Source organism: Schizosaccharomyces osmophilus, chromosome 3 (assembly GCF_027921745.1).
Source record: "Schizosaccharomyces osmophilus chromosome 3, complete sequence".
Lineage (NCBI taxonomy): Eukaryota > Fungi > Ascomycota > Schizosaccharomycetes > Schizosaccharomycetales > Schizosaccharomycetaceae > Schizosaccharomyces > Schizosaccharomyces osmophilus.
This window is the reverse complement of record NC_079240.1, coordinates 225,299-248,169: the sequence shown is the minus strand read 5'-3', so window position 1 is coordinate 248,169 and position 22,871 is coordinate 225,299. Positions and strand designations below refer to the sequence as shown.

General features: G+C 38.5%; 12 protein-coding genes and 3 non-coding genes across 15 annotated transcripts; 5 read left to right on the top strand and 10 right to left on the bottom strand.

The window, feature by feature from the left end:
* Positions 1-370: 370 nt before the first annotated feature.
* On the bottom strand, positions 371-1,198 carry SOMG_04167 (SJAG_02143-like, conserved protein; the record flags this gene model as incomplete). Its single annotated transcript, XM_056182954.1, has 1 exon — positions 371-1,198. One exon carries the CDS (start codon positions 1,196-1,198, stop codon positions 371-373), a length of 828 nt encoding a protein of 275 aa, XP_056038972.1.
* A 629-nt stretch (positions 1,199-1,827) lies between these two features.
* On the bottom strand, positions 1,828-2,220 carry SOMG_04166 (Thiamine transporter Thi9; the record flags this gene model as incomplete). The annotated part of the gene is made up of 1 exon (XM_056182953.1): positions 1,828-2,220. The coding sequence occupies one exon, from the start codon at positions 2,218-2,220 to the stop codon at positions 1,828-1,830; it is 393 nt and encodes a 130-aa protein (XP_056038971.1).
* A 48-nt stretch (positions 2,221-2,268) lies between these two features.
* On the bottom strand, positions 2,269-2,568 carry SOMG_04165 (Amino acid permease; the record flags this gene model as incomplete). The annotated part of the gene is made up of 1 exon (XM_056182952.1): positions 2,269-2,568. The coding sequence occupies one exon, from the start codon at positions 2,566-2,568 to the stop codon at positions 2,269-2,271; it is 300 nt and encodes a 99-aa protein (XP_056038974.1).
* Positions 2,569-3,962: 1,394 nt separating this feature from the next.
* Positions 3,963-5,629, bottom strand: SOMG_04164 (transmembrane transporter; the record flags this gene model as incomplete). Its single annotated transcript, XM_056182951.1, has 5 exons — positions 3,963-4,059; positions 4,109-4,613; positions 4,659-5,053; positions 5,103-5,208; positions 5,248-5,629. 5 exons carry the CDS (start codon positions 5,627-5,629, stop codon positions 3,963-3,965), a joined length of 1,485 nt encoding a protein of 494 aa, XP_056038973.1.
* A 348-nt stretch (positions 5,630-5,977) lies between these two features.
* Positions 5,978-6,100, bottom strand: SOMG_10104. Its single transcript, XR_008803637.1, has one exon. It is a non-coding gene; the product is annotated as a 5S ribosomal RNA (ribosomal RNA).
* A 747-nt stretch (positions 6,101-6,847) lies between these two features.
* On the bottom strand, positions 6,848-8,044 carry wtf37 (wtf meiotic driver; the record flags this gene model as incomplete). The annotated part of the gene is made up of 5 exons (XM_056182950.1): positions 6,848-6,927; positions 6,984-7,142; positions 7,181-7,423; positions 7,470-7,730; positions 7,936-8,044. 5 exons carry the CDS (start codon positions 8,042-8,044, stop codon positions 6,848-6,850), a joined length of 852 nt encoding a protein of 283 aa, XP_056039220.1.
* Positions 8,045-8,945: 901 nt separating this feature from the next.
* Positions 8,946-9,766, top strand: SOMG_04162 (uncharacterized protein; the record flags this gene model as incomplete). The annotated part of the gene is made up of 3 exons (XM_056182949.1): positions 8,946-9,441; positions 9,497-9,557; positions 9,610-9,766. 3 exons carry the CDS (start codon positions 8,946-8,948, stop codon positions 9,764-9,766), a joined length of 714 nt encoding a protein of 237 aa, XP_056038975.1.
* A 445-nt stretch (positions 9,767-10,211) lies between these two features.
* SOMG_10103 lies at positions 10,212-10,331 on the bottom strand. Its single transcript, XR_008803636.1, has one exon. It is a non-coding gene; the product is annotated as a 5S ribosomal RNA (ribosomal RNA).
* A 1,505-nt stretch (positions 10,332-11,836) lies between these two features.
* Positions 11,837-12,529, top strand: gst2 (glutathione S-transferase Gst2; the record flags this gene model as incomplete). The annotated part of the gene is made up of 1 exon (XM_056182948.1): positions 11,837-12,529. The coding sequence occupies one exon, from the start codon at positions 11,837-11,839 to the stop codon at positions 12,527-12,529; it is 693 nt and encodes a 230-aa protein (XP_056038977.1).
* Positions 12,530-13,304: 775 nt separating this feature from the next.
* SOMG_04160 (uncharacterized protein) lies at positions 13,305-13,541 on the top strand (the record flags this gene model as incomplete). Its single annotated transcript, XM_056182947.1, has 1 exon — positions 13,305-13,541. One exon carries the CDS (start codon positions 13,305-13,307, stop codon positions 13,539-13,541), a length of 237 nt encoding a protein of 78 aa, XP_056039298.1.
* A 925-nt stretch (positions 13,542-14,466) lies between these two features.
* SOMG_04159 (uncharacterized protein) lies at positions 14,467-15,189 on the bottom strand (the record flags this gene model as incomplete). The annotated part of the gene is made up of 1 exon (XM_056182946.1): positions 14,467-15,189. The coding sequence occupies one exon, from the start codon at positions 15,187-15,189 to the stop codon at positions 14,467-14,469; it is 723 nt and encodes a 240-aa protein (XP_056039208.1).
* A 1,003-nt stretch (positions 15,190-16,192) lies between these two features.
* On the bottom strand, positions 16,193-16,314 carry SOMG_10102. Its single transcript, XR_008803635.1, has one exon. It is a non-coding gene; the product is annotated as a 5S ribosomal RNA (ribosomal RNA).
* Positions 16,315-17,765: 1,451 nt separating this feature from the next.
* Positions 17,766-19,394, top strand: SOMG_04158 (plasma membrane hexose:proton symporter; the record flags this gene model as incomplete). Its single annotated transcript, XM_056182945.1, has 1 exon — positions 17,766-19,394. One exon carries the CDS (start codon positions 17,766-17,768, stop codon positions 19,392-19,394), a length of 1,629 nt encoding a protein of 542 aa, XP_056039209.1.
* An 825-nt stretch (positions 19,395-20,219) lies between these two features.
* Positions 20,220-21,710, top strand: dbl5 (ubiquitin-protein ligase E3 Dbl5; the record flags this gene model as incomplete). The annotated part of the gene is made up of 2 exons (XM_056182944.1): positions 20,220-20,531; positions 20,655-21,710. 2 exons carry the CDS (start codon positions 20,220-20,222, stop codon positions 21,708-21,710), a joined length of 1,368 nt encoding a protein of 455 aa, XP_056039210.1.
* Positions 21,711-22,002: 292 nt separating this feature from the next.
* urm1 (ubiquitin-like protein modifier Urm1) lies at positions 22,003-22,449 on the bottom strand (the record flags this gene model as incomplete). The annotated part of the gene is made up of 4 exons (XM_056182943.1): positions 22,003-22,010; positions 22,061-22,170; positions 22,225-22,380; positions 22,427-22,449. 4 exons carry the CDS (start codon positions 22,447-22,449, stop codon positions 22,003-22,005), a joined length of 297 nt encoding a protein of 98 aa, XP_056038978.1.
* Positions 22,450-22,871: the final 422 nt, after the last annotated feature.

Sequence of the window (22,871 nt, the reverse complement as noted above, 5' to 3'; positions counted from 1 at the left end):
GTATGAGTTTCATCGTAAGTGTTGGATAATAGTGAAAACTGCAATAGTCTTGGTAATGTCTAAAGTCGATGAATTAATCAACTATGTGTGGTGACGGGAAAGTGGATTCATTTTTATGAAGAATGAGACGTAGGATATGTAAGAAGAATAATTTATCAAGTCAGAAATCATATGCTTGCTGATAGTAACCATGTACGGAAGGCAAAGCAAAGAGTTGAAATTAACGTAAATTAGCATTCAAAGGATTTAAAAGACAATAATAATATGTATCTATCAGACCGAAAGTTGGATTTACTAAGGAGGGTTTGTTCAGTACTGGATTTATTTAGTTGAATAAACTGTAAGGACGATGGAGATAAATCTAGTATACTTAGGGATGCAAAAGGACCCAAGAATCAGGAAACGAGTAATCTTCCGTTCGAAATATATTGAGGGTGCCAACGATAGAGTACCCGGCAGATTCTAAGAGCTCAATCAGCTTCGCTACGAAGAGACGAACATACATAGTTTCCGTACCGTTGGCAGCCCACGGAAATCCACGAAGTTTACATTCAGGCACCATACCGCGATAAAGACGGAAGGATTTCAAGCCACGATACCAGTGTTGTAGACAAGCACTATGAATGATTGAAATTAATTGTTGTGAGCCATCAATAATGCGTATACGATCGGAGTTTTCGAATGTAATAACCGACCATTCTTGTTTAGGTGTAAGCATAGATGTAGCAAAACCAGGGACGTGCAAGAAAAACCAGCTGTCTAAGGAGCCCATTTTCTCTGAAACGTTGCATAGCACATAAAGTTTCCAGTTATGACTCATCATGTAAGCAATGAGTTCTTTCACTGTACGTTGAACATGAATTATACTATATCCCTCTGCAAGCCAGGGAGTTCCAGATAATTTGATTTCATGTGAAGGGCCATACGCCCGTTGGCTTCGAATTCCCCGGGGCCAATATTGTTGAATTAGGATCACAGCACCGCTTAAGAGAGGAGGTGGGAAATTGATAAATCGAATTTTATCATGTTCATGAAGTGAAACACTTGCAACTTCTGTAGTCTGCTTGCCTGTAAAGGAAGGGGGAGAAGGAGGTTCAAAAGGTGTATAGTCATCTTCGTCATCGTCTGATTTGTCGCTGTAAGGCTTGAACGGCTTCTCAGAATAGGCTGGTGGAGGAAGATCCGTTGATTTCTTCATTCTTTGGAAGAAATGGAATGACTCTTTAGTCTTTTGTAAGTGCTTAACATTTTTGAACGTTGAAGTTATTTATTATACTAGTTCGTAGTATGATAAACGTACTCTGGAGTAAGTGACAAAATGTAAACAAGCAGTCTGCATGAATGCGTTTGATATCAGAAAACAAGTTTTTCATTTAGTTATTCATTTTTACTAATGTATTAAACAAGTGACTGAGTCCGGTTGCAATTCATTCGGCTTTGTTACAAATGGAAAGGCAGATTCACAGCAGGTATGAAAGAGGTTGCAGCTACCTAAAAGTCATTACAAGCAATTCTACGGCTTTTGATCTTTTGAATAAGTCCCCAAACACGAGCTCCTATTTGGTGTACAGAAATGCTGACGACTGAAATACACAAGTATGAGTAAACAACGAAAACCTAGCAACCCATTGTGAATCAATAAACTAGGAACTTGCTTCATCTTTATTTGATTTGATGTGATGTGCATTTTCATAATTGGTTTTGAAACAAAACTACAGTCATTCGCTGATTCATGAAAAGTATTCCATTTGGCTGCTGGTATCATGAGCCAACTTAACAGTCCACAAATTGTCATTGCACCAAAGACAGCAGGTGCATAATTTGCTGTTACAGGATAAGCCTTGGTGAAAACAAGATGACTGCGGTGAATAAATTCCACAAAAAGGTTACTACCAGGAAAGACTTGGATAGAAATCCAAGTAACCACCTGGGTTTGGGAAATTTATCTTTGGAAAGAAAAAGTCTCCCGAAAGCTATGATAATATATGAGAGAATCGTGGGTACAGCGGTTGCCGACATTAAAGAGGTAAAGGCGACAGCACTGGGTAAATTGGACAACAAAAGTATAGCTGCTACAGAAGATATAAAATGGACATCATTTTTTGGCTGACCATGTTTATCCACTTTGATCGGCCTCTCAGAAAAGGGGAGAACACCATCGCAAGCAACAGCAAATACAAGTCTACTTGAAGCTACGATAGATACGGTTGTGTCCAACATGCTTTCAAACACGCCAACAACATTCAATAAAACACGGGCTCTTTTTCCCTATGCAAAAGCATAGAAGCGTACGAATGGTTGATGCTCGTTTGTTTTCATTAGAGGATACAAGGTTTGGCTTGGCGGGAGGCAATACAGGAAAACGACCACTATACCGGCACTTACAATACTATTAGAAAGAGCAGAGTAAAACGGCCCTCGGGCGGCAGTTTGACTGGCGTTCTTTGTTTCCTCGGCCACATGTCCAGCAGCGTCGTAACCGACGAGGATACAAGCCGTACAAAAAAAAGTCAAACACCAAGACCCTCCATGGTTCACGTTCCCAAGCTCATAATTTGTAGACATCATGAATTTTCGGTCTCGAAAACCGTACTTCTTTGAAGCGGCGAAGGGAAGCCCATTATATTGAGCAAAACGTCCAGTAGGATAACAAGCTGAAATACGTAGCAGACCCACTTTGGTGGTATACCGTTAATGAGCACGGAAATGAGAAGCAAGCCTTCGTCCACAGCCCATTGAACACTCGAAACTTAACGTCGGAAGAGCTAGCTGAAAACTTGGAGTCAAACACAGGAAGCTCTCCAAATATAAACTTTGTTGTTGATTGACAACCCACGGCAACAAAGGAGGTCCATGTTACAACTGTCCACCAAGCGACCATGAAGCCTATCAGCAGACCATATTTTCTTCCGCCAGCAGCAAAAGCCCAAAAATACACTGATCCTGCAGTAGGTAATGCAGAACAGTCTTGGCTATGGAAGCCGCAGAAACTAAGCTTTGGGGGATCGAAATGTAGTAAGTAATCCAGTAAGCAGAAGAACCATCAGCCAACAATCCTATATAAAAGGCTCCGCGAACATTTGCCATGCAATCACAGCATGAAAAAGAGCTTGCCAAGTTCTCGAAAAACTCATACGTACGATGCAGCTTTGGTTGATAGCCAAGTAGTGTTTTGAGCTATTTCTCATCATTATCCAAGAATTATTGGTCCTCAACATTTAGCGGCCGAGTTGTGCTGTCTTTCTCTTCAAATCAATAGCTATATCTTTAAGACCGGTTTCTCTTTTCTTCCATATTTTACCCTTGATTATGAATGCAAACAAATCGCCCACAAGGTAGTAACGATCTTCTTCTTCCTTTTTTTTCTTTTTATGTATACTATCTACTTTTGAGGCCCTGCATCCGAAAAATGAAGTTGATCAAAAACATACCGGAACCGGTCTAATGCCCTCATAATATCAAGAGGATTGATGCGCTGATCATCTATTCATGAACCACCTCATAATTATGATTTATAGAATTAACATGTATGAAATACATGTTGAAAAAAAAAAAAAAAAAAAAGGACCCAAATGGAGTCATTAAGGAAGGAGAAATAGACGTTTTCACCTTCAATCTGATTTCCTGTTATCTTTGTTCGTACTACTATTCACATAAATGCTCAAAATGAACGCTGTCGTTCGAAAAAGTATAAGTCATATTCGGGCGTAAGAATTCACATAATTGTCAAGAAATTAGCTTGTATTCTCATTTCTGAAATCTTAGTCTCACTACATTCCCAATTAAGCCATTTTTATGGCAATCGATTAAGAAAAGAATTAAAATAATGTCTAAATAATTACCAAAAATCCGATACCCTAAATCAACCTAGAAGATCCTTACTACATACCGGGTTTATATAAATTTACTGAAAAATATCCAAGTTGTGGAATAGAAGTAATCCGAAATTATATCCTCGCAAATTATTCATCCTTGAAGACAACCATATTGGACTTTGTTCGAAGTCCCTTTCCTCCAAACCAAAGGACGGAACAGGTTATGATAGAAGATCCCAAAACGCTATTACTGATTAATACCGATTTTTCAGAAAATAGAAAATACCACATACATAAAAGCTAAGAGCGAGTTTCCCCATCCGTAGCCTAAACGATCGTAAAGAGTTTGTCCAAATAATGGAAAACCGAACGCTGCAAGAGAGCGAATGCAACAGGCAACTGCAGTTGACGATGCAGCATAAATTATAAAGGTATCAATTAAATAAGTTTGAATACCACGCCAACCCAACATGAGACCAACATTAAACATTGCGGCGCCAATATCAGGACCAATCCAATGAGTATGGTACTTGGCAGTCCATCCATAAACAATCAGGCCCGTTGGGAAAAACATAGTACCTAATAAAATAACCGGGACGCGAAATTCTGGAGCCATCTTTCCGTTGTTTCTCATTTTCAGAAAACGAAAGGTCTTGTCGATGAAAACGCCAGATGCTTGACTACCTAAAATTAAACCAAGACCCGGAGCTATATAATGTAAACCAGCAATGGAGGAACGCTCATGATAATCATGCGTCCACAAAACAGGATAAGTTGTTAGTACAAGATAAAGAATACCTACTGGTTAAAAAACAATAAACACTATACAAAGAGTTCACCTACCGTATTGAATAGCCATATATCCTGCACATAAAATTACCACAGGTTGTGTTGTCAACATTTTTAATGGTCGCATTAAGGCAGGAGCGACAAGTTTCCGCTGAGGAATGTGCTCCAAGCGCCATTCTGTATGGTATTTCAGGGTGTTCTCTTTTTTATTAAGCTTTCTTGCTTTGCGTCCCAACAAGGTTTTGGGATACGTTTCCGTTAAAAAGGGTATGGAGAGAGCAAATACAAACCCACTGAAAATGGTAGTTGACCAAAAGATCCATTTGTAAGTTGTATATTCAGCGATAAATCCACTAATGACTGGCCCTATAGTGGGACCCAACAAAGGAGCCAGAGACATGACTGCGACAGCTCTTCCTCTTTCTTCTGGAGTGAAGAGATCGCTTATTCTAAAAGGTGTCAAAGACGGGAATCAATTGTATAAAAAGATAGACTTACGTTCCGCTCCCTAAACCCATTGGTGTTGCACTACCAAAGCCGGCTAAAAACCGAAAAATGTACATTTGAGCTTTGGTTTTTGCCAGTCCACAAGCCATATTAAAAACTAAAGATTAGATTCAGATGATAAAAAAAAGAAACTTACCAATAAAAATGACATTTCCTGCTTGTAGTAAGATTCGACGACCAAATATTTCGGATAGGGGAGCGCTTATCATGGGTGAAACTGCAAAAACCAGCAAGTATATACTGAGGATCAGGGCTTTCTCTGTTGAGTTTTCAACATGAAAGCGTTCAGCAATTTGGTCGAGACAGGGAGCCACCATTGATGATGCCATGGGCCCCAATAGAGCGAACACAGAAACGATAACTAGCTGCATCCATCTTCTGGAGTAGGGCCAGTTTTTTGGATTCTTGGAATCAGTTGGAGAGTCCCATGTAATCAAGAAAGAGGCATCAACGGGTTCATCAATGGGTTTGATTTCTTCAATTTCTTCTTGCTTTGACAATGATTTCTTAATATCCATACTTGAACTTTTTATAATGAAATTAACATATGTACATGCGAAAAAGAAAAGCCAAAGATGTTGAAAAAAACAACCGCTTTTTTAAAAGAGAGAAGTCTAAAATTTTGATTTTGCTGCTTAGTTTTCAAACGAATGCAATTACTTTGAGCGAAATTGTAGAAAGAGTAAGGAAAATATTTTAGGATAAGAGTTTTCGAGGTAGTCTGTCCAAAAAAATTTCAAGCAGGGAAGCTTCACAAACTGCAGCTTGAAGAACGGTACTTCAATACCATTTCAAGAAACAAAAATGGTAAAAAAAAGAACGTATTAACAGTAGTACCCTTTGTACTAATCGCTAAAAAAAAAGTAGGAATCCTACAGCATCCCGGATTCCCATATTGTCTCCAACCACAGTACTGAACTAACGAGACCCTCAGACGCTTAACTGCAGTGATCGGACGGGAACTGGTGTTTTCGCCTAGGTATGGCCATGGACGTCTCTAGTTGTCTATCAAGCTACTTGTACTGTGAGATACTCGTCCAGTATTTCATTTGACTTGATGTCCTTTAATATCCATCCCTGCTCAGAGCTATCTGTGGTATTTTGTCGCGGTTGAATGGAAAACGATATAATATTATAAGATTTGAAAACACACTGTTTTTTGTCTTTTCTATGAATTCACATCCTACTAGGTTGTCACAGCTTTGTTTCTACGCCGCTAAGTGTAAGACTCAGCGTATGAGTTTATGGGTTGAAAAAACCTTGTACTTACATATATTTGGATCCACTAATATATTTTCATAGTGCGTCGACTTGACTCCCTAAGTAAACGATAATTTAATTTATTAAGCTACATCTGTCGAATCTTTTGATCTGAACATTGGTGCTTTCTACGCTGTTAATCAATTTTACCTCTGGCGGTAATCACAATCGTCTTTGCCATTTATGAATTACATGCGGAAGTACTAAGTTCATTACGGCAGAATTTTCGTCTGAATAATTAAATAATCATTAAAAAGGGTGTTCTATTCTATTCACGAAGAAGATGAACGGTGCTGTGAAACAAAATAGAAGATTCATAAAAGAGTGAATGAGTAAACCAATCAAAGTCGAAGAAATCCCTGATGCTTGCTTTTTTGGACGCAAAAAAAATGGCGGAAACTTGATGGACTGCAATTGACATGGATGTTTTCAAAGAAGATGCGAAGTATAAAAACGTAAAGCAGGTTCGGTAAAACTCAAACTTCAGCGCTTTGCTCAGCAAGAGGTTGAAGTTCAATTTCTTCGTTCGGAGGTGCTTCATCTCTTCGATTTGTCCCTTCTTAATAGGTTAGTACGATGTTACGAAAGGAAGCATTTGCAAAGTGTACATACCGAACATATGATCTACAGCATTTCCTATGCCGTTTCCTAAGCCATTTATGCCGTTTCCTAAGCCATTTATGCCGCTTCCTAAGCCATTTATACCGCTTCCTATTCCGTTTTTTAGATCAACAACAATTAATCCTAGTTGTTCACGCGCATCTGCGTTCGCTAAAACAGTTAGAATATTTCGCGGGTATATAACATACTCGTACAAAGAGGAAGTAAGGCTATGTCTAAAAAAATAATAAACACATAACAATAAAAGTCCACAGTTTCAAACCCTATTAACCTCTTCGTTTTATAGTACACAATGAATAAAGAAACATCCAAAGGTAGTAAAAATAATGTTGCGATGCACATATTGCACCAAAACTGTTTGGTTGCTCTCCCAGCTTGTGTGAGCCCTTGTTTGGCCTGCGGGAACCATTCTTTAGGCATTTGAGTGATTGCTAATACTTATTAGATCATTAAAAATAAAATATAGCGCTAACTTACCAAACAGAAACAATGCAAAGGATGCTGCACAGCCAGCAGAAAGCCCCCAAAGGGTTTGTGCATTCACAAAAACCTTGGAAGTGAAAAATAACACAAGAAGAATAGCATAAAATATAATATACACAAAAGAAGTAAAAAACAACAAGTACATTATTATCTGCCACTTATCCATCGAACTCGACCTAGTATTATTAACAGTATCTTGGGCGGAATTCTGAGCGGATCCATCAGCTATTTCTAGATCTATAAATTTGTTTGAAGCTAATGGATGTATTAGTAAATAGTTCGTTGTTTGTGAAAGGATAGAGGTATTCGCCCTGTTTGTTGACAGTTATCGACAAGGTTATTAGTTTCAAACCCAACAAATAAATAAACATGATTCTTCCATCAGAACTCCCTTTAACCAAAATCTTTTAAACACGCACCCAAAGAATCAACCTTTCCTTTCTATTTCAACTAATCTTACCTGAATACGGAGGAGGCGTACCATCTGAAGAATGCGTATCTGCCTTTTCATCATTGAGCGTATTGGAAGAGTCATCAGAATCCGAAATAGGAGTATATTTGTTTTTCATATTTACAATGGCAATCAGAGCCCAAAATAACACCGATATTTACCCTCTAAACGAAATCAACTATTTAATCACCAAGAAAAGTCCGTAGGAACTGGCCCCAGTTTTCACAGATCTTTCAAAAATAGGAATTGGACCTTACGTTAAAAACAAACAAATTTTTCAACACAACTTTTCCCTTAAAAACCAAAGATGCGAGTTTGAAAAAATCTTGGTAATGGCTTTTCGCATGTCTCAATTTATAAAGCTGCGACATTATGTCACTGACTGGTCACATCCTCGTTACGATTATTTAACGTTCATCCCCATTGCGACTTTCTGTATTCTTATAATCCAAAAGAGTCGTCGTTTATTACAAAATGTAAACAAAGGAACATTTGGCAAAACAACCATGCTGTTTGCTTTGAATGATATATACACGGGATTGGAAGGTTCAGTGACCGTGGCTTAATGAACTCCAGGGAAAAAGCTCGAACACTGGATTTTCGTAGCCTTACTTTTAGCATTCGTAAATCCATCGGAAGTCTGGAAAAGCAACGTTTAAACTGTCACGAACAGCATTTGTACTGAAAAGTACATCTTTCTTTTTATTCTACTTTATCTTGATTACACGATAGAAACAAACAAAAGCGATTTCGGACTGTTCATTCATTGTAAATATATATAGAATAGCGTACGCTTACTAGCTATCGGTATGTGTGTCAGAGAGGGTGGATGACAGCTTCACCTCTGCAAAACTCTAGCCATTGCCATTGTGGACTCGATTCATGTAGTTTGGAGTTGTTACAAAGTAGATTTTATTAAGCTTGTTAGTCGGATCGGATGTGTGCTACTTTTTGAAAGTTCTGACATGAATTTGGGTGTTTACTGCCTGTTTGAGTAGGTTTTGAAGGAATTTCAGAAAATGACTGAAAAAAACAAATACAAAAAGCTAAAAGATGCTGATTCAGCTGACGTTCCTCGCTTGGGCACTCTTGCAACGTTTGACGGTGAACTGCCACGGTACAATGAAATCTTGAATTCTCATCTAGACGACTTGGAAAAAGGTCATGCACCTCCGTACTCAGAAAACAGACATCAAGAAGCGTCTACCAACATGGCACAAGGAAGCGGATTCTTTATTCTTTTACGAAATGCCTTGACGGCATTATTGTGGTTGATTCTCTGGCCGGCAAAAATTGCGAGAATCTCCGAAGCAAAGCGGAGACAGGAGAATGAAGTTCTTCGGCTTGGTTGGTGCTTTATTGGTTCAATCGTATTGGACTTTTTCTTTTCTTACTTTTTCCTTGTCCCCTTTATAAAGGAACCGATGAAAGAATCTGTATGGACATGGTTTCAAGCTACTGTGGCAGCTGTTCTTGTCGTCATGACTTTCTATATGTTTCTATATGTTTGTTCATGTAAGTGAAATGGTGGAATTTTATTTTGATATGTTTACTAATGGGGTACTTTTAGTGTTGGTGGATTTAGTCGTTATATTACTTTCTGCAATTACCAGTGCTCTAGGCTTCAGGATGTCATCGGATAGAAAACGACTTGACGGATGATAATTGTATCCCATTAAACAGCTTGCCACCAGAGCCTGAAAACCGCTTCAACGATCGTAGTGATAATACTTTCAAACAACCGTCCTCTGAACATTCTGAGCAATCTCCAGGGTTACGCCAGAAACCGGGTCAGTCTAGGGATGTTGAAAGCAGTGGGAGTGATTTATACGGAAAGTAAAGCATTGTTTATTATAATGTCCGGTCTTGTTGTTTTTTCTCCAGCATGCTTTATGTTTATGTTTATGCTTATGCTTATGTTTCGGTTATTTCTTTCCTGCATATATATTAAAATGCTTTTTGCATGACTAATGCTCCTAAATGGCGGCCGTTTTCTTGATTCACTTCATCTCTTCGACATTGAATAAGAAGGGTGGTTATCACTGGATGGTATTGTCATTGTACCTGCATAGTTTGGTTCAATTGCTTGTTGTTATTTATTCGTTTGACGCTCTTAATCCTTGATCCTTTTTATTTATTTAATAAGACTAGTAAGACTTTTAATTATTGAATCAAGAGTAATCATTGCATTTTCCGCATCCACTAGTATCACTAAGTCAAAGGACCATGGCGATCAAAACGACAGCAAGGCGATGGTTGCATACAAAAGAACAAGAATTGCAGAAAACCTACAGCATTCCGGATTCCCATGTTGTTTCCAACCGTAGTACTAACGAAGCCCTCAGACGTTTTTACTTACTGCACTAATCGGACGGGAACTGGTGTTTTCGCCTGGGTATGGCCGTAGACAGTTGATCTTATAGCTCTAAAAAATATATACAAATTTTTAGGCTTTTATTTTGCAGTGAATGATGCTCTGATACCCAGCAATTATTGGCACATTGACGAATGGCCTTGAAAAAGCGACCGCAAGCTTTCCATGACTAACAGGAAAGATCGTCAACAAAGTTCAGACAAAAGGACTGGAGACATCTTCAAAGTCAAATCGTTAAAGAATCCTCCTCGTTTCGTTGCAATGGATCTCAGACATAATCCCTTAGTGCCAACAATGGATGCCTATGGACAAGCCAATTTCCCCGTCGCATGCAAGATGAAATCATCGTTTACCTTGCGAAAGCATTCAAGAAAGTTATGGAAATCCTCAGCCGACCCAGAAACAGAGTCTTCCTTCTCCAAGCTAACTTCATCCCCGGGCACACCTTTGCCGGTCATCACAGCCCAACGGACATGACTGGCCTCGGGCTACAACTCTATCAATGACGACCTCAGCAGCTTCCTTTGGCAAAATATGGACGTTCCCGTTTGCTTAACTTGAAATCAACACTCAAGTCGACATGGGTGATGTACGGCGGCGCTTGAATATTCATATATACATATGCGCTGTAAAAGCTAATTGAAGGGCCATGAGGGCTTTCGCATCCCGACTTCGTTTGGCTGTAGGTCTCAGACCATCAAATCTAGAGTACAACACTCGAGCCTTTGCTCTTCTTCGTAATTCGTAATCGCAGCGCAGAAGTAAGTCTTGCTTTTCTGACAATGAACCAATTGAAAGAACATTAACTGCATCAGTTCATGGGCGAAATCAAATTGTTATGAATTTTATTCTAACCTTGGATAGAGCAAGTCTGAGGCTATAAGGAGATTTCCCTGTGCGTATTCAAAAGTTTGTTATTAATTTATTTTTTCTCTTTTTGGATTTTATTAAAGCTTAAAGAAATAGTTCTATATCGTCACTTGCACACCTTTTAAAGTATGTAAAGGTTCATTGAATAGTAATAATAAAGGAAGTTTTTGGTATAGAAAATATAGTTTTTTGAAATGAATCTCATAACTGATCATATAACGACTAGAAATATAAATATTATAGTACTCATATGCTGTAACAGAAGATTGTTGCATCGGGCTACAAGAGCTGCGAAAATCAAGCATCGCTCAATCACAATCTATATTTTGCACTCCATAGTATACAAACATAACTACAACGACGGAAAAACGAGTCCATTTGTTTGATTAAGAATGCCACTGTTGTAACACGAAAACCGTTGAACTCGTCAGTCAGCAGCCTTCGAAGACGTCATTTAATAACGCTGCAAACACTAAAAGCAAGTCGACATTTAAATTTCTTACTAGAAGATCATACTATTACAATAACTTTTGCTTTGTAAGCAAAGCTTTGTTTTTAGTCATCAAACCAACATTGTTTTGCCTTATGATTTTGTATATAAGCAGCCAACTCCTAACTTTTTACTCTAACAACTGAACAATTTACGTTTACTAAACCTTTTAAAGAATGGTGCACTTTACTCTATTCTCTCACAAAGGTGGTCCCAATCCTTGGAGACCAGTTATTGCTTTGAAAGAACTAAATCTTTCTTATGAAACTGTGTTTTATGAATTTTCAAAGAATGAGCAAAAGAACGAACAGCACCTTGCTTACAATCCTAATGGAAGAGTCCCAACGCTAGTTGATCACCAAAATAATGATTATGCAATCTGGGAATCCGATGCTATTTTAGCCTATTTGACAGACAGATACGACAAGGAAAGAAAGATTTCCTTACCTCATGACCATCCCGATTATCATCATCTTCTTCAATATCTCTTTTTCCAGTCTTCTGGTCAAGGTGTCATTTGGGGACAAGCTTCTTGGTTCAACTTCTATCACCCAGAACCAGTTGCATCGGCCGTTACTAGATACAGAAATGAAATTAAGCGCGTGCTTGGTGTTTTAGAAACCATTCTTCAAGACAAGGATTACCTTGTCGCCGGCAAGTACACAATCGCCGATGCATCTTTTGTGAATTGGAACGCTCTAGTGCCATATATTTTTGGCCCAGGAAAGCATGAATTCAAGGAAGAACTTCCTCAATTGGATTTCGAAAAGGAGTTCCCCAAGACTTATGCTTGGCATCAACGTCTTGTTGAGCGTCCTGCCGTTGCTGCTACTTTAAAGGAACGGGAGCAAGCTATTCAACAATTATAGAAGTTAGGAAGTATATTTTTCAACATGGTATCCGAATATGAAATGGTTGTTTTTACGAAATATTTTTCATAAATTTTTATCACATCCGTACATGAATGAATGGCCTTTTTTTTTACGCTCATACAAAAGCTGGAAATAACAGTTGAACTATTAAAAGGAAATCCAGTATGATGAACTTTTCTATTTCCTTGGATGCATTTATGAGACGTAGAAATATTCGTAAACATTGAAGATCATTGTAGGGTTAGGAAATTTATTGAGCGCCGCACAGACATAGGATGATAATGAAATGTATCCTACGATATACAATGGCTATTACATGTGTTTGTGAATTCATTTCATAGCAAACTAAATGAAATTAACATCATGTTTACGGATGTCACGATTTGAGCTAACCGGCCAGATGCCAAAATAGGAATTGTAAATTGCCAAAATTGATCAACAAAGTCCAATGAAACCAAAAAATGTTCGCCTTGCGCATTGCCGCATAGATCACTTATTATGAGCCTTAGATAATAGATACTTGTTACTATATCAAGTGGCAATGCGATGATTTAATTGTGGTGTATTCGAAGCAATTGACATCGATTTGTTTCTATTGCTTGCTTTCAGGTAATGCTATAGACGCAATTTAGGGAATGGCTTAGAATGACAATTTTTCAATTATGAAAACTATAAATTGGGACATCTTGAATGTAAATGAGTTTCATAGCCATCCATCATTACCATCCTTTTTTACAAATTGATTTTGATTTTTTTTTTTTTTCATTAAAAAATGCGCAGTTTCTTGACCAGCCTTCTCTTGATGGCTCTATGTATTACTCTTGCCAATCTTCATGGAGGTGCCGCTGGAGGTATTGCTTCTGCGCTAACATTGAAGAGAGACTCCCCTACACCAATTGCTGAAGGTGACGCTGAAGGTACTGCTTCGGGTGCTGTTTTCAGAAGAGAAACACCCAACCCCATTAATGAAGGTGATCCAAGTGCAGCGGCTTGGGGTGGCGGCAGTTAAGCTAGCAGTTCAACTGTAGCTGTGCTACAAGTCAAAACCACGGATTCTCGTTTGATGAAGTGTTCTTTCTTCATCTTAAGTGTCCTCTAAAGTATGAAGCTTGGACAGTTTCTCTTGTAATGGATATCCCCCTTATTTCTATTCTTATCGTTACTATTTATTTATTACTTGGATCCTGAAACGAGTCTGCAAAGTTTTGACTAATAAATTGAGAGTTTATATGTTAACGTTAATGAAATTACGATACGAAGCAAAGATCAAGTGCGGTCAAGATGTAGGGGTAATATCAAACAAAGACAAAATGAGCGGCGTAGAGCCGATATAGTGTATTCGATAGGATACAATTCCATTCATGCTGGACAATTGGTGGTGACTACTAGTTTGAAGAGAAGGTTTGCAACAGAAGGTGGTGGAATCATCCCCAAATGAATGGCAGTTTTGTAGAAGAAAAACAGAGCAAGTATCAAATAAAAGCACAAGCTTTCATTGTTTTTTATTTCTGACAAAATTTAGACTTTGGTTTCCACTTTCCTTGGTGGTTACGTATTGCGTTTGGATCGCATGAGAAGTCAGTAAAAAGCAAGAAAACGCAAACCAAAAAAAGAAAGGAATAAAAAACTAGTAAGAAACCTACAGCATCCCGAATTCCCATGTTTCTCCCAATCATGCATAGTAGGTTAAGCAGGCCTCACTGCGATGATCAAACAGCAATTGGCATTTCGACAGCCAGAAATTATTTATGACTACTTTCAGTATTATGATGATGTGAGAGATAAAAACATTCATTGCAGGATTAAAATGTTGAGTTTGATTAGTCTCCGGGGTAAGCTTCATTTTAGGAAGCAAGCAGGAATCCATGCTGTTCATAAACATTAATCAACCGTGGGGAGACAAAAGTACATTTCATCAATTTGTTGTATTAACTTCATGTCATATATTTTGGAAAGGGTTCATTGCTTTCTGAAAACTCGTAACGGTTATCATGGGGCGTTATAAAGCCAACATAATCAGCAAGATTTCTTTTAAGAGATGTTTGAGACTCCTTCTCATCATAGGTACCACCATATCCCTCCAGATACGTTTTCAATTGGTTTGGATTCAAATTATCAATGTCGGAAATAGCGATTAGTTTAGGGAGCCAAGAAGGAGGATCTCGTCCATCGATAAATGGAATTGGTTTTGTATCACTAGCGAAATATCTGTTTAAAAAGTTTTCAGTTCTCTGTACTGAGCTTTTTGTCTTGTTTATCTTGGAATCACTTTGGTCAATACTTTTAACAATATCATCCATACTGGCTCGATAATTGGTTTCAACCACTTCATATTGTCCTTCTAGTCTTCCCTTGAGGCGATCTTGTTCTTCTCGTAGGCTATTCTGTGCTTGGATCATCTCTTCTTGAAGGCTAGTTTGTCCTTCTGTGAGCTCTTGAAGCATCTGTCGAATGTCAGACACATCATCTTGTGAAAACCCACCTTCTTCTAGTCTAGCTGTAACTGCTTTATTAAGGATGGCCATTTTGCTTCTGAATGAATTAAACGGATCTTGGGAAATCGCGTCCGTGGATTCATTTGTGAATCTTTGCTCTGCATAAGAATCATCAGAAGGGGGAGGAATCCCACTTGCATTATCGAATAAATCTTGAGTCATTTTCAAATGGATGAATAAAAGTAAATGAACGATGAATAGATTGGAAAGAGAAAGACTAACTTTTAATGCAATGCAGAGTCTTTCAAGGCTCCAAAAATCCAAGAACCACTATGATCACGACAAGTTCCAGTTTATCCATGAGTTATATAAATAAATACCCAAGGGTTTCTTTGTTCTCAAGTAGGGAAGGAAGGTACAGCTCATAGGTCGTCGAAAAAGGAGTAACTAAGTCGCGTTTATGGACCCCTTTTCCATTGCTAAACATACATAAATTTGCGCTTGGCTTGAGAAACGGTATATTGGTTCCTATCCTTGGCAGCAATATTTGATGGATCTGACTGTCAAGCGTCTCTATGTCCAGTATTACATTCATTCATGCTATATGATAATACAATCCAGTATATTTTTATATATTGATAAACAAAGAAAACATTGATTCTTTTAGTTAGGAACATGCATTGAATTGCGTTTTCGGTTATGCTTTTTTTTTTATTTTTACTTTATAGTTTATAGTTTATTATGCAAGTAACATTTTTTCTCCAATTGCTATCTGAGCTAATGTATATGTTTGATACCATAATTTATTTCGCCAGACCAAACTTATACATATATCCCTCTAAATATTTAATAACTTTGCTCAAATTTGTTAATCAATCGCCAATGTCATGAGCAATTACCGTTGAATCCACTTCCATTGTCAAATTCCAAAGTACTTGCCCTGTCAGAATTATTCTATATAAATATTTTCCTACCGAGTATACTATATTACATAAGGTAAACAAAGCAAAGTCACCTATTTTGGAATGTTGGCAAGAAGTGTGCATGTTTCAACATCATTCTATATACTTTATACACTTCTTGTTACTCGATTTTTTGAAATGGACTAGCCCTATGGAGAGTAATAGTTTGCACTAACAAAATTTGGAAAGTTCACTGTATTCTAAATGAATTAAAATTAACAAGTTATGCAATATGAGAATACAAAAAATCAAAAATATTAAATAGAAACCCACAGCATCCCGGATTCCCATGTTGTCTCCGACCACAATATTGAACTAACGAGACCCTCAGACGCTTAACTGCAGTGATCGGACGGGAACTGGTGCTTTCAGCAAGTATGGACGTAGATGGCAAGATCTACAAAAGAAAGGTTCTATAAGAAGGATTCTATTAAGAACGAAATGTTGTTGACTGAACAGCGTAGTTTTTGCTTCCTAGATGATCATCTCCTAGCGACCTCTTTCTCAATCGCAAATAAGTGTAAGCATTGCAACAATTCTTCGCTAAATTACGCCTCAACTTCCATTGATTTTTTTCTTCACTGCTGTTTCGCAAGTTCATTCCAGCTCTTTGTTTATTTACATCACAATACCATAGGACGATATATCATACAATCATATTTGGTATCGTCTTAAGAATGAATAGATCCAGAGGAAAAGGCCAGCTAGCTGGTCTCTTGAGTATCATCATCCTCGGCATAGGATCAATTTCAAAAGTACCTTGTTTGGTCCTTTAGGAAAGATAAGCTATCGTAAAGATTTTTTACGAAAATGGAAGGAATGCTATCGCATAAACAACAAAGCATTCGTTCGCTACTTTGCGACCTTTCCCCATCCAGGCTTTGCAATGGCAATTGCAAACGTCATAGCCTTCTCCACATATGCGGAGAAACCAGCCTCTTACGTTCGATTTGTTCATTTAAGGTTGAGCAACCTAATATCAACCCTATACCCTTTCATGTGGCGTTAGGTCACCCTATAAGCGGAGGAAAAAATGGACGGCCTCAACCTTATTTTTAGTTCATTCGTAAACAACGATCGGAGAAATCTACAACAAAGGAACAATAAGGGAAAAACAAAACAAACAAAAAGCGCTGTTTTTTTTCTTGCCTTTGTTCAAAACATATCTGCTTGCATTTCCCCATTTTCAATCCATTTTTCCGGAACTTGTGTGGGCTTCCCAGCGGAACATTCCTGTCGATTTCCTTGTTCTTTTTTTTTTTTAGTCTAGACTCGAATCGACAGGCCTAGCCTTTGTTTACGGTAACAATTCGCTCAAAAGGGTTTATGTAACAGCCAATCAAAAGCCTTACAGCGGTTGTTTTTGTTTCCCCACATTCAAGAAATGTCATCGAGTGGTCTCCAGGTAATCTCCGCATTGTCCCCGCACTCCGCCCCTTGGATGTTTTCCTTTTATCTTATTTACTATATATATGAAGGTCCCAGACTATGGATTCTTCAGCAAACAAGAAATTCAGGGTTTCTAACTTTGTTTTAACAAAAAACATTTTTGGAGAATCAAAATTGATCACATCGATTGTCTTTCTTCTTAACTTCATTTTCCTTTCTTTGCAACTCTCTTTCTCTTAAGCTTTTGTTGCCTGGTTCCATCAACTTTATCTTTTAAAGTTTTTGTTCCAAAATCATAATATCTTCTTTTGACTTGCTGCTCAACCTTGTAAGCCATTTTTCAGTGTCTCCCTAGTCTTTTCATTAGCGAACATTTATTTTCTTCCTCACCCTCACCCTCTCTCTTTCTTAACGAACTCTCTCTTTTTCTTGTAATAGATCCACAAGATGGCGAAGGGTTTAACAATTGTCATGCTGGTCTTTGTGTCCATGGCCGGATGGATGTTCGGTGCAGACACAGGATCGATTGGTGGTATTACAAATATGCGCGACTTTCAATCGCGTTTTGCAGATAAATATGACAAGGATACAGATACCTATTCGTACTCTTCGGCTCGCCAAGGTTTGCTGACTGGTATGGTCAACGTCGGTTCTTTCAGCGGCTGTATTCTTTCTTCGCCTTTGGCTGATCGCATCGGTAAACGTACTTCTATTATTGTCTGGACCATTGTTTACTTAATCGGCATCATTATTCAAGTCACTACAGTTCCTTCCTGGGTTCAAATCGTGATTGCAAAAATTTGGACTGGTCTTGGTATCGGAGCTCTCTCTGTTATTGCTCCTGGTTACCAATCTGAGGTTGCACCAGCTGCGATGCGCGGTGCCATTGTCACCACTTACCAACTTTTTATTACCGCCGGTATTTTCATCGCCGCTTGCATTAACATGGGCACTCATAAACTCAACAAGACTGCACAATGGCGTATTCCCATGGGTATCAACTTGCTCTGGGGTCTCATTACTCTAGTCGGTATTCTATTCCTCACCGAATCTCCTCGTTATTTGATCTCCGTTGGCAGAGATGAAGAGGCCTTGAAAATTATGTGCAAGAACAATGACCTCCCTCTTGAACATGAAGTGATCCAAGCTGAATACCACATGATTAAATCGGATTGTGATGCTGAGTTGGCTGGCGGTCCTTGCACCTGGCCTCAAGTTTTCGATAAGCAAATTCGCCATCGTACCTTTCTCGGCATTGCTGTCATGTCTCTTCAACAACTTACTGGTAACAACTATTTCTTCTATTACGGTACCCAAGTGTTCCGTGGTACCGGATTAAACTCTCCCTTCTTGGCTGCTTTGATTCTTGATGCTGTCAACTTTGGATGCACCTTTGGTGCCATTTTCGTCCTTGAATACTTTGGTCGTCGTAACCCTCTCATTCTTGGTGGTGTTTGGCAATCCATCTGCTTCTTCATCTATGCCTCTGTTGGTGATAAGGCTTTGAAACGTCCTGACGGATCCTCAAACCATCGCTCAGGAGCTGTCATGATCGTCTTTTCTTGTCTCTTCATTTTCTGTTTTGCTCAAACTTGGGCTCCTGCAGCATACGTAATTGTTGGTGAATCTTATCCCATTCGTTATCGTTCCAAATGTGCTGCCTTGGCTACCTCTGGTAATTGGATTTGGAACTTTTTGATTTCCTTCTTCACTCCCTTCATCACCAACTCCATTGGCTTCAGGTATGGTTATGTCTTTGCGTCTTGTAACCTGGCCGGTGCTATCATCATTTTCCTCTTCGCCCACGAGACGAAGGGTCTTACACTGGAAGAAATTAATCTCGTTTATACCTCCGGTACACAGCCCTGGATGCCCCGTCCCAAGCACATTGGCGAGTACTCCCGACACCAAGACGAAGCTCTTGAAAAGTCTCGTGGTGTTCATGGAGAAAGCTCGAAATTCGTTGAACATGCTCAAACTTCGAAAGACAGCGTCGAAAGCTCTTCCGGAAGCAGCCCTATTGCTGGACACAAGCATGAGGCTGCTCATATTGACGAACAAGATCGCTTTTGCTAATTTAATTCATAATGTATAGGATCTTATTTGAAGAAAATTCTTCCTATGTTTCCCTTCTTTGCTGTTTTCATTTCTCCTTCATCATGCCATTAGTTCTTGCTCGGCATACTATCGAACCCTGCATGTCCCTAAATCCTTCTATTTGTACAAAACTTTCAGTTAATAACTAATTGTGGTATGTTTATCTTTCCTTGTTTAATTGATACTCGTTCGAAAGAATTCATTAGAAAATCGATTCAAAGAGTTTTTTGCCTTTTTTTTTGAAATGGTTAATGGATTGAATCGAAGAAAAATAAATGCACTTTTAATATGAGAATCCCATTTCGATCGTAAACCGTAGTAATCAGAAATCAAGGTAGTAAATTGTTTTCGTAATGAAACAAGATAATACGTAACTTGATAGATTATTCTTAAGCAAGTCTCAAAGTTTTATTAAAGTTCCATACGTCTTTTTCGAAACGATTGCTTACATTGAAAGAGTTTACAGATTTACGTTTTGTTCGTTGAAAGGGTATAACGAGTCGTTTAGTTTTGACAATCTGTATTGTGAAGATTAAAGCTGAACGCTAATAAGTATACGGCAACACACTAAATGGTTCATGAGGAAGGATTGCCAAAATTCATGAACATGATCGTCAACAGAGCACTGTTTTGGAAGAAACTTGGTAAGAAAGGGACGAAGCATTTTTCATAGATATTATAATTTACTGGGTACTTGGAAAAGATTATATCGACACTGCAGGAAGAAGTTTGTTTACTTAAAACAGGAGTGGCCAAGTTCATAAACAACGAATAAAAACTGGAGAGCCTTTTGCTACAAAGGTGATGGTAACAAAAGAAAGCGATTCCGTATATCCATTCCATGAAAAGAATGTGGAAAAAGATTCGGATACCATGAACAAAGCAGAAAACAGTTCAGCACCTTTCACAAACGAAAAAGTAAACAAGGAAGAGGATGAAACAGGCTATTTGGATTTTCAATTGAAGAATGTACCAAACGAATCAACTCACATAACGTCAAATGTGGATTTACCCTCGTTTTTGACAAGACTTAAGAAAACAATCGACTGTCCCATCTGTACAGAAACACTGCAAAGGCCCTTTACAACACCATGCGGACACACGTATTGTTATGAGGTAAGTTTTTAATCGAAGAGGGCGTGTACTGCTACATTGCTGTTCTATATTTTTGTACAATGGATAATAAAACAGCCTTGCCGAACGTGCTATTGGAAAAAAGTTACTAACAGAACTATTTAGTGTTTAAAAAGCTGGCTTAAAGCATCGAAATCATGTCCTACTTGTCGTCAAAAGGTTCATACCCAACCATCGCCAGCGTATCTTGTGTATGACTTGATGGGCATAATTGCAAGTGTGGATCCAAGTTTGTCACTGCTTAAGACGAGAGATGATCCATCGAAACGTCGGGAAGAGGTTTTGTTTGATGGAATGTTTAAAGAAGCAGAGTCTCTGTATCCCACTGGCATTGTCCAAGATGCAGAGGATGGAGTGTTGAGGTGCGCCCGCTGTCAATGGGAGTTAGAGAATCCATATCACTGTGACCATTGCGGGTTTCAAATTTCGGATGAAGCCGACTCAGAACCGGAATGGTTCTGGGATAACGAAGATATTGGAAGCGGAGGCAGTGAAGAAGAAGCTCAAAGAAGGGTGAATCTTTCACGGAGACCCCCAATTACAGCTGTTCCAGAAGATTGGATAGGTTTTGGGGAAGAACCAGAATCCGATTTTTCCGGTGCTGGAGACTATGACTTGGATGATGAATTTATTGATAATCGCAATGCAAGCCAGCTGTCCCCTTATGATGGCAATGAAGATGATTTCGTTGTCCCAGACGAAGATGGAGATGAACCCAATTCGGCGTCGCAAGTCGAATTGGTTGGCAGCGATGACCACGAGGTTACAGGCTCTGTCGATGAAGAAATTGATTCAGAAGAATTAGAAAATAGGAAAAATGAAGAATTGGCTAGAGAGCTGGATGAATTACATGATGAAAGTGATGATTACCAAAGGTATGGGTACCCAGAAGAAGAAGACCGTCCTATAAAAAGGATTCGGCATCCTCGGTCCAGATCCACATCCATGCTACTTGACGATGAGGAAGAAGACGCTGGTGATGAGGATATGCCTCAATTTGGGCCACGCCTTAATTCCGCTTTGGAAAGAAATGAGAATACATTTGATGTTGACGAAGATGACCATAATTCCTTTTCTTCTCATGCTCCTTCTGCCGCTGCCTCCAGAAGACCATTACGTCGGACAGGAACGATTCAGGTTGAGTCTGAAGATGAAGAGTAATGTCATATATAAAATTATAACAAACTTTTCCATAAACCTCTTTCAAAATTCATGCCCGATTTATGCTTAGTGTATAATTATTATTATTAATCTTGTTTCCTTCTTTTTTGTTTCAATCAATAAAATCTTTACTTGGACCGCAGTGCAGTGTCTTTAAATCTGCTTCAAACTGCCTGCATCAAAACATCACTATATACAATATATTACAGCCTGGTGTACTCAATGGAATCTTCATTTGTATCCTTCCAATCGTAGTTTTCAAAAACCACGCCTAATCTAGTTTCTTATTGAACTAACCTCCTAATGAACCGTTAGTATTCGTAGTTTGCAAAAGTTAACATCCAACATACCATGTAAAGTAGACACAAAAACAACCTGATCCTTGTCTTCAAGAAGATACTCCTCTTTATCGAGAAGTTCCCAGTCTTGATCATTCACCAAGACGATAATACCAGGACGACTAGTTAAATAGGTTAGCATCAACAAGCAGAAAAGTACTACAAGTCGAACATACACCGTGCCATCCAGATAAAAAAGTTCTTTTTGAGTAGGGCTTTCGATTTTCTCAGCCATGAAATGGATCAAGGACTTTAGTGTCTTGTCTTCCCCTAGTTCTGCAAGCTCCAGAGAGAGCTCCTTTTGCTTCTTAAAGAGCATGTCCAACCCTCCACTGCACTTGTAATTAATAAAAAGAACGAAATCAGCATACAACATACAGTAATTCTACTTTAACTACCATTTTTCAATTCTGATATTATGCTCTGCAGCAATTCTTTTTCAGACATTTCTGCTTGATTCTATATTCGTAAATGCTTTTAGTGCACTAAACTACATTACGTTAAAGAGGCTTTAAGGAATGGAAACGCTTGCCTTAATCAACAATGACATATATATATCTTTTGTACGAGAACAATACCATCTGAAGGAAAGACAAGAAAGAATGTTTCTAGTAGTTTCATAAATGTGACATGGACTAGTAGCCCGTGTAGTACTTCAAAACTCGCATGCATCGTTTCCTGGTTTAAGACGCAATTTTTAAGGCTAAATATAATATAATATGTGCAGTTATGAATAAAGGTTGTACACGACGATTTATTCCAAAAGAATCTATAGGGAGACATGGGCGCATCTTTGACTGTCTATTAGCTGGGTTTGACCTTT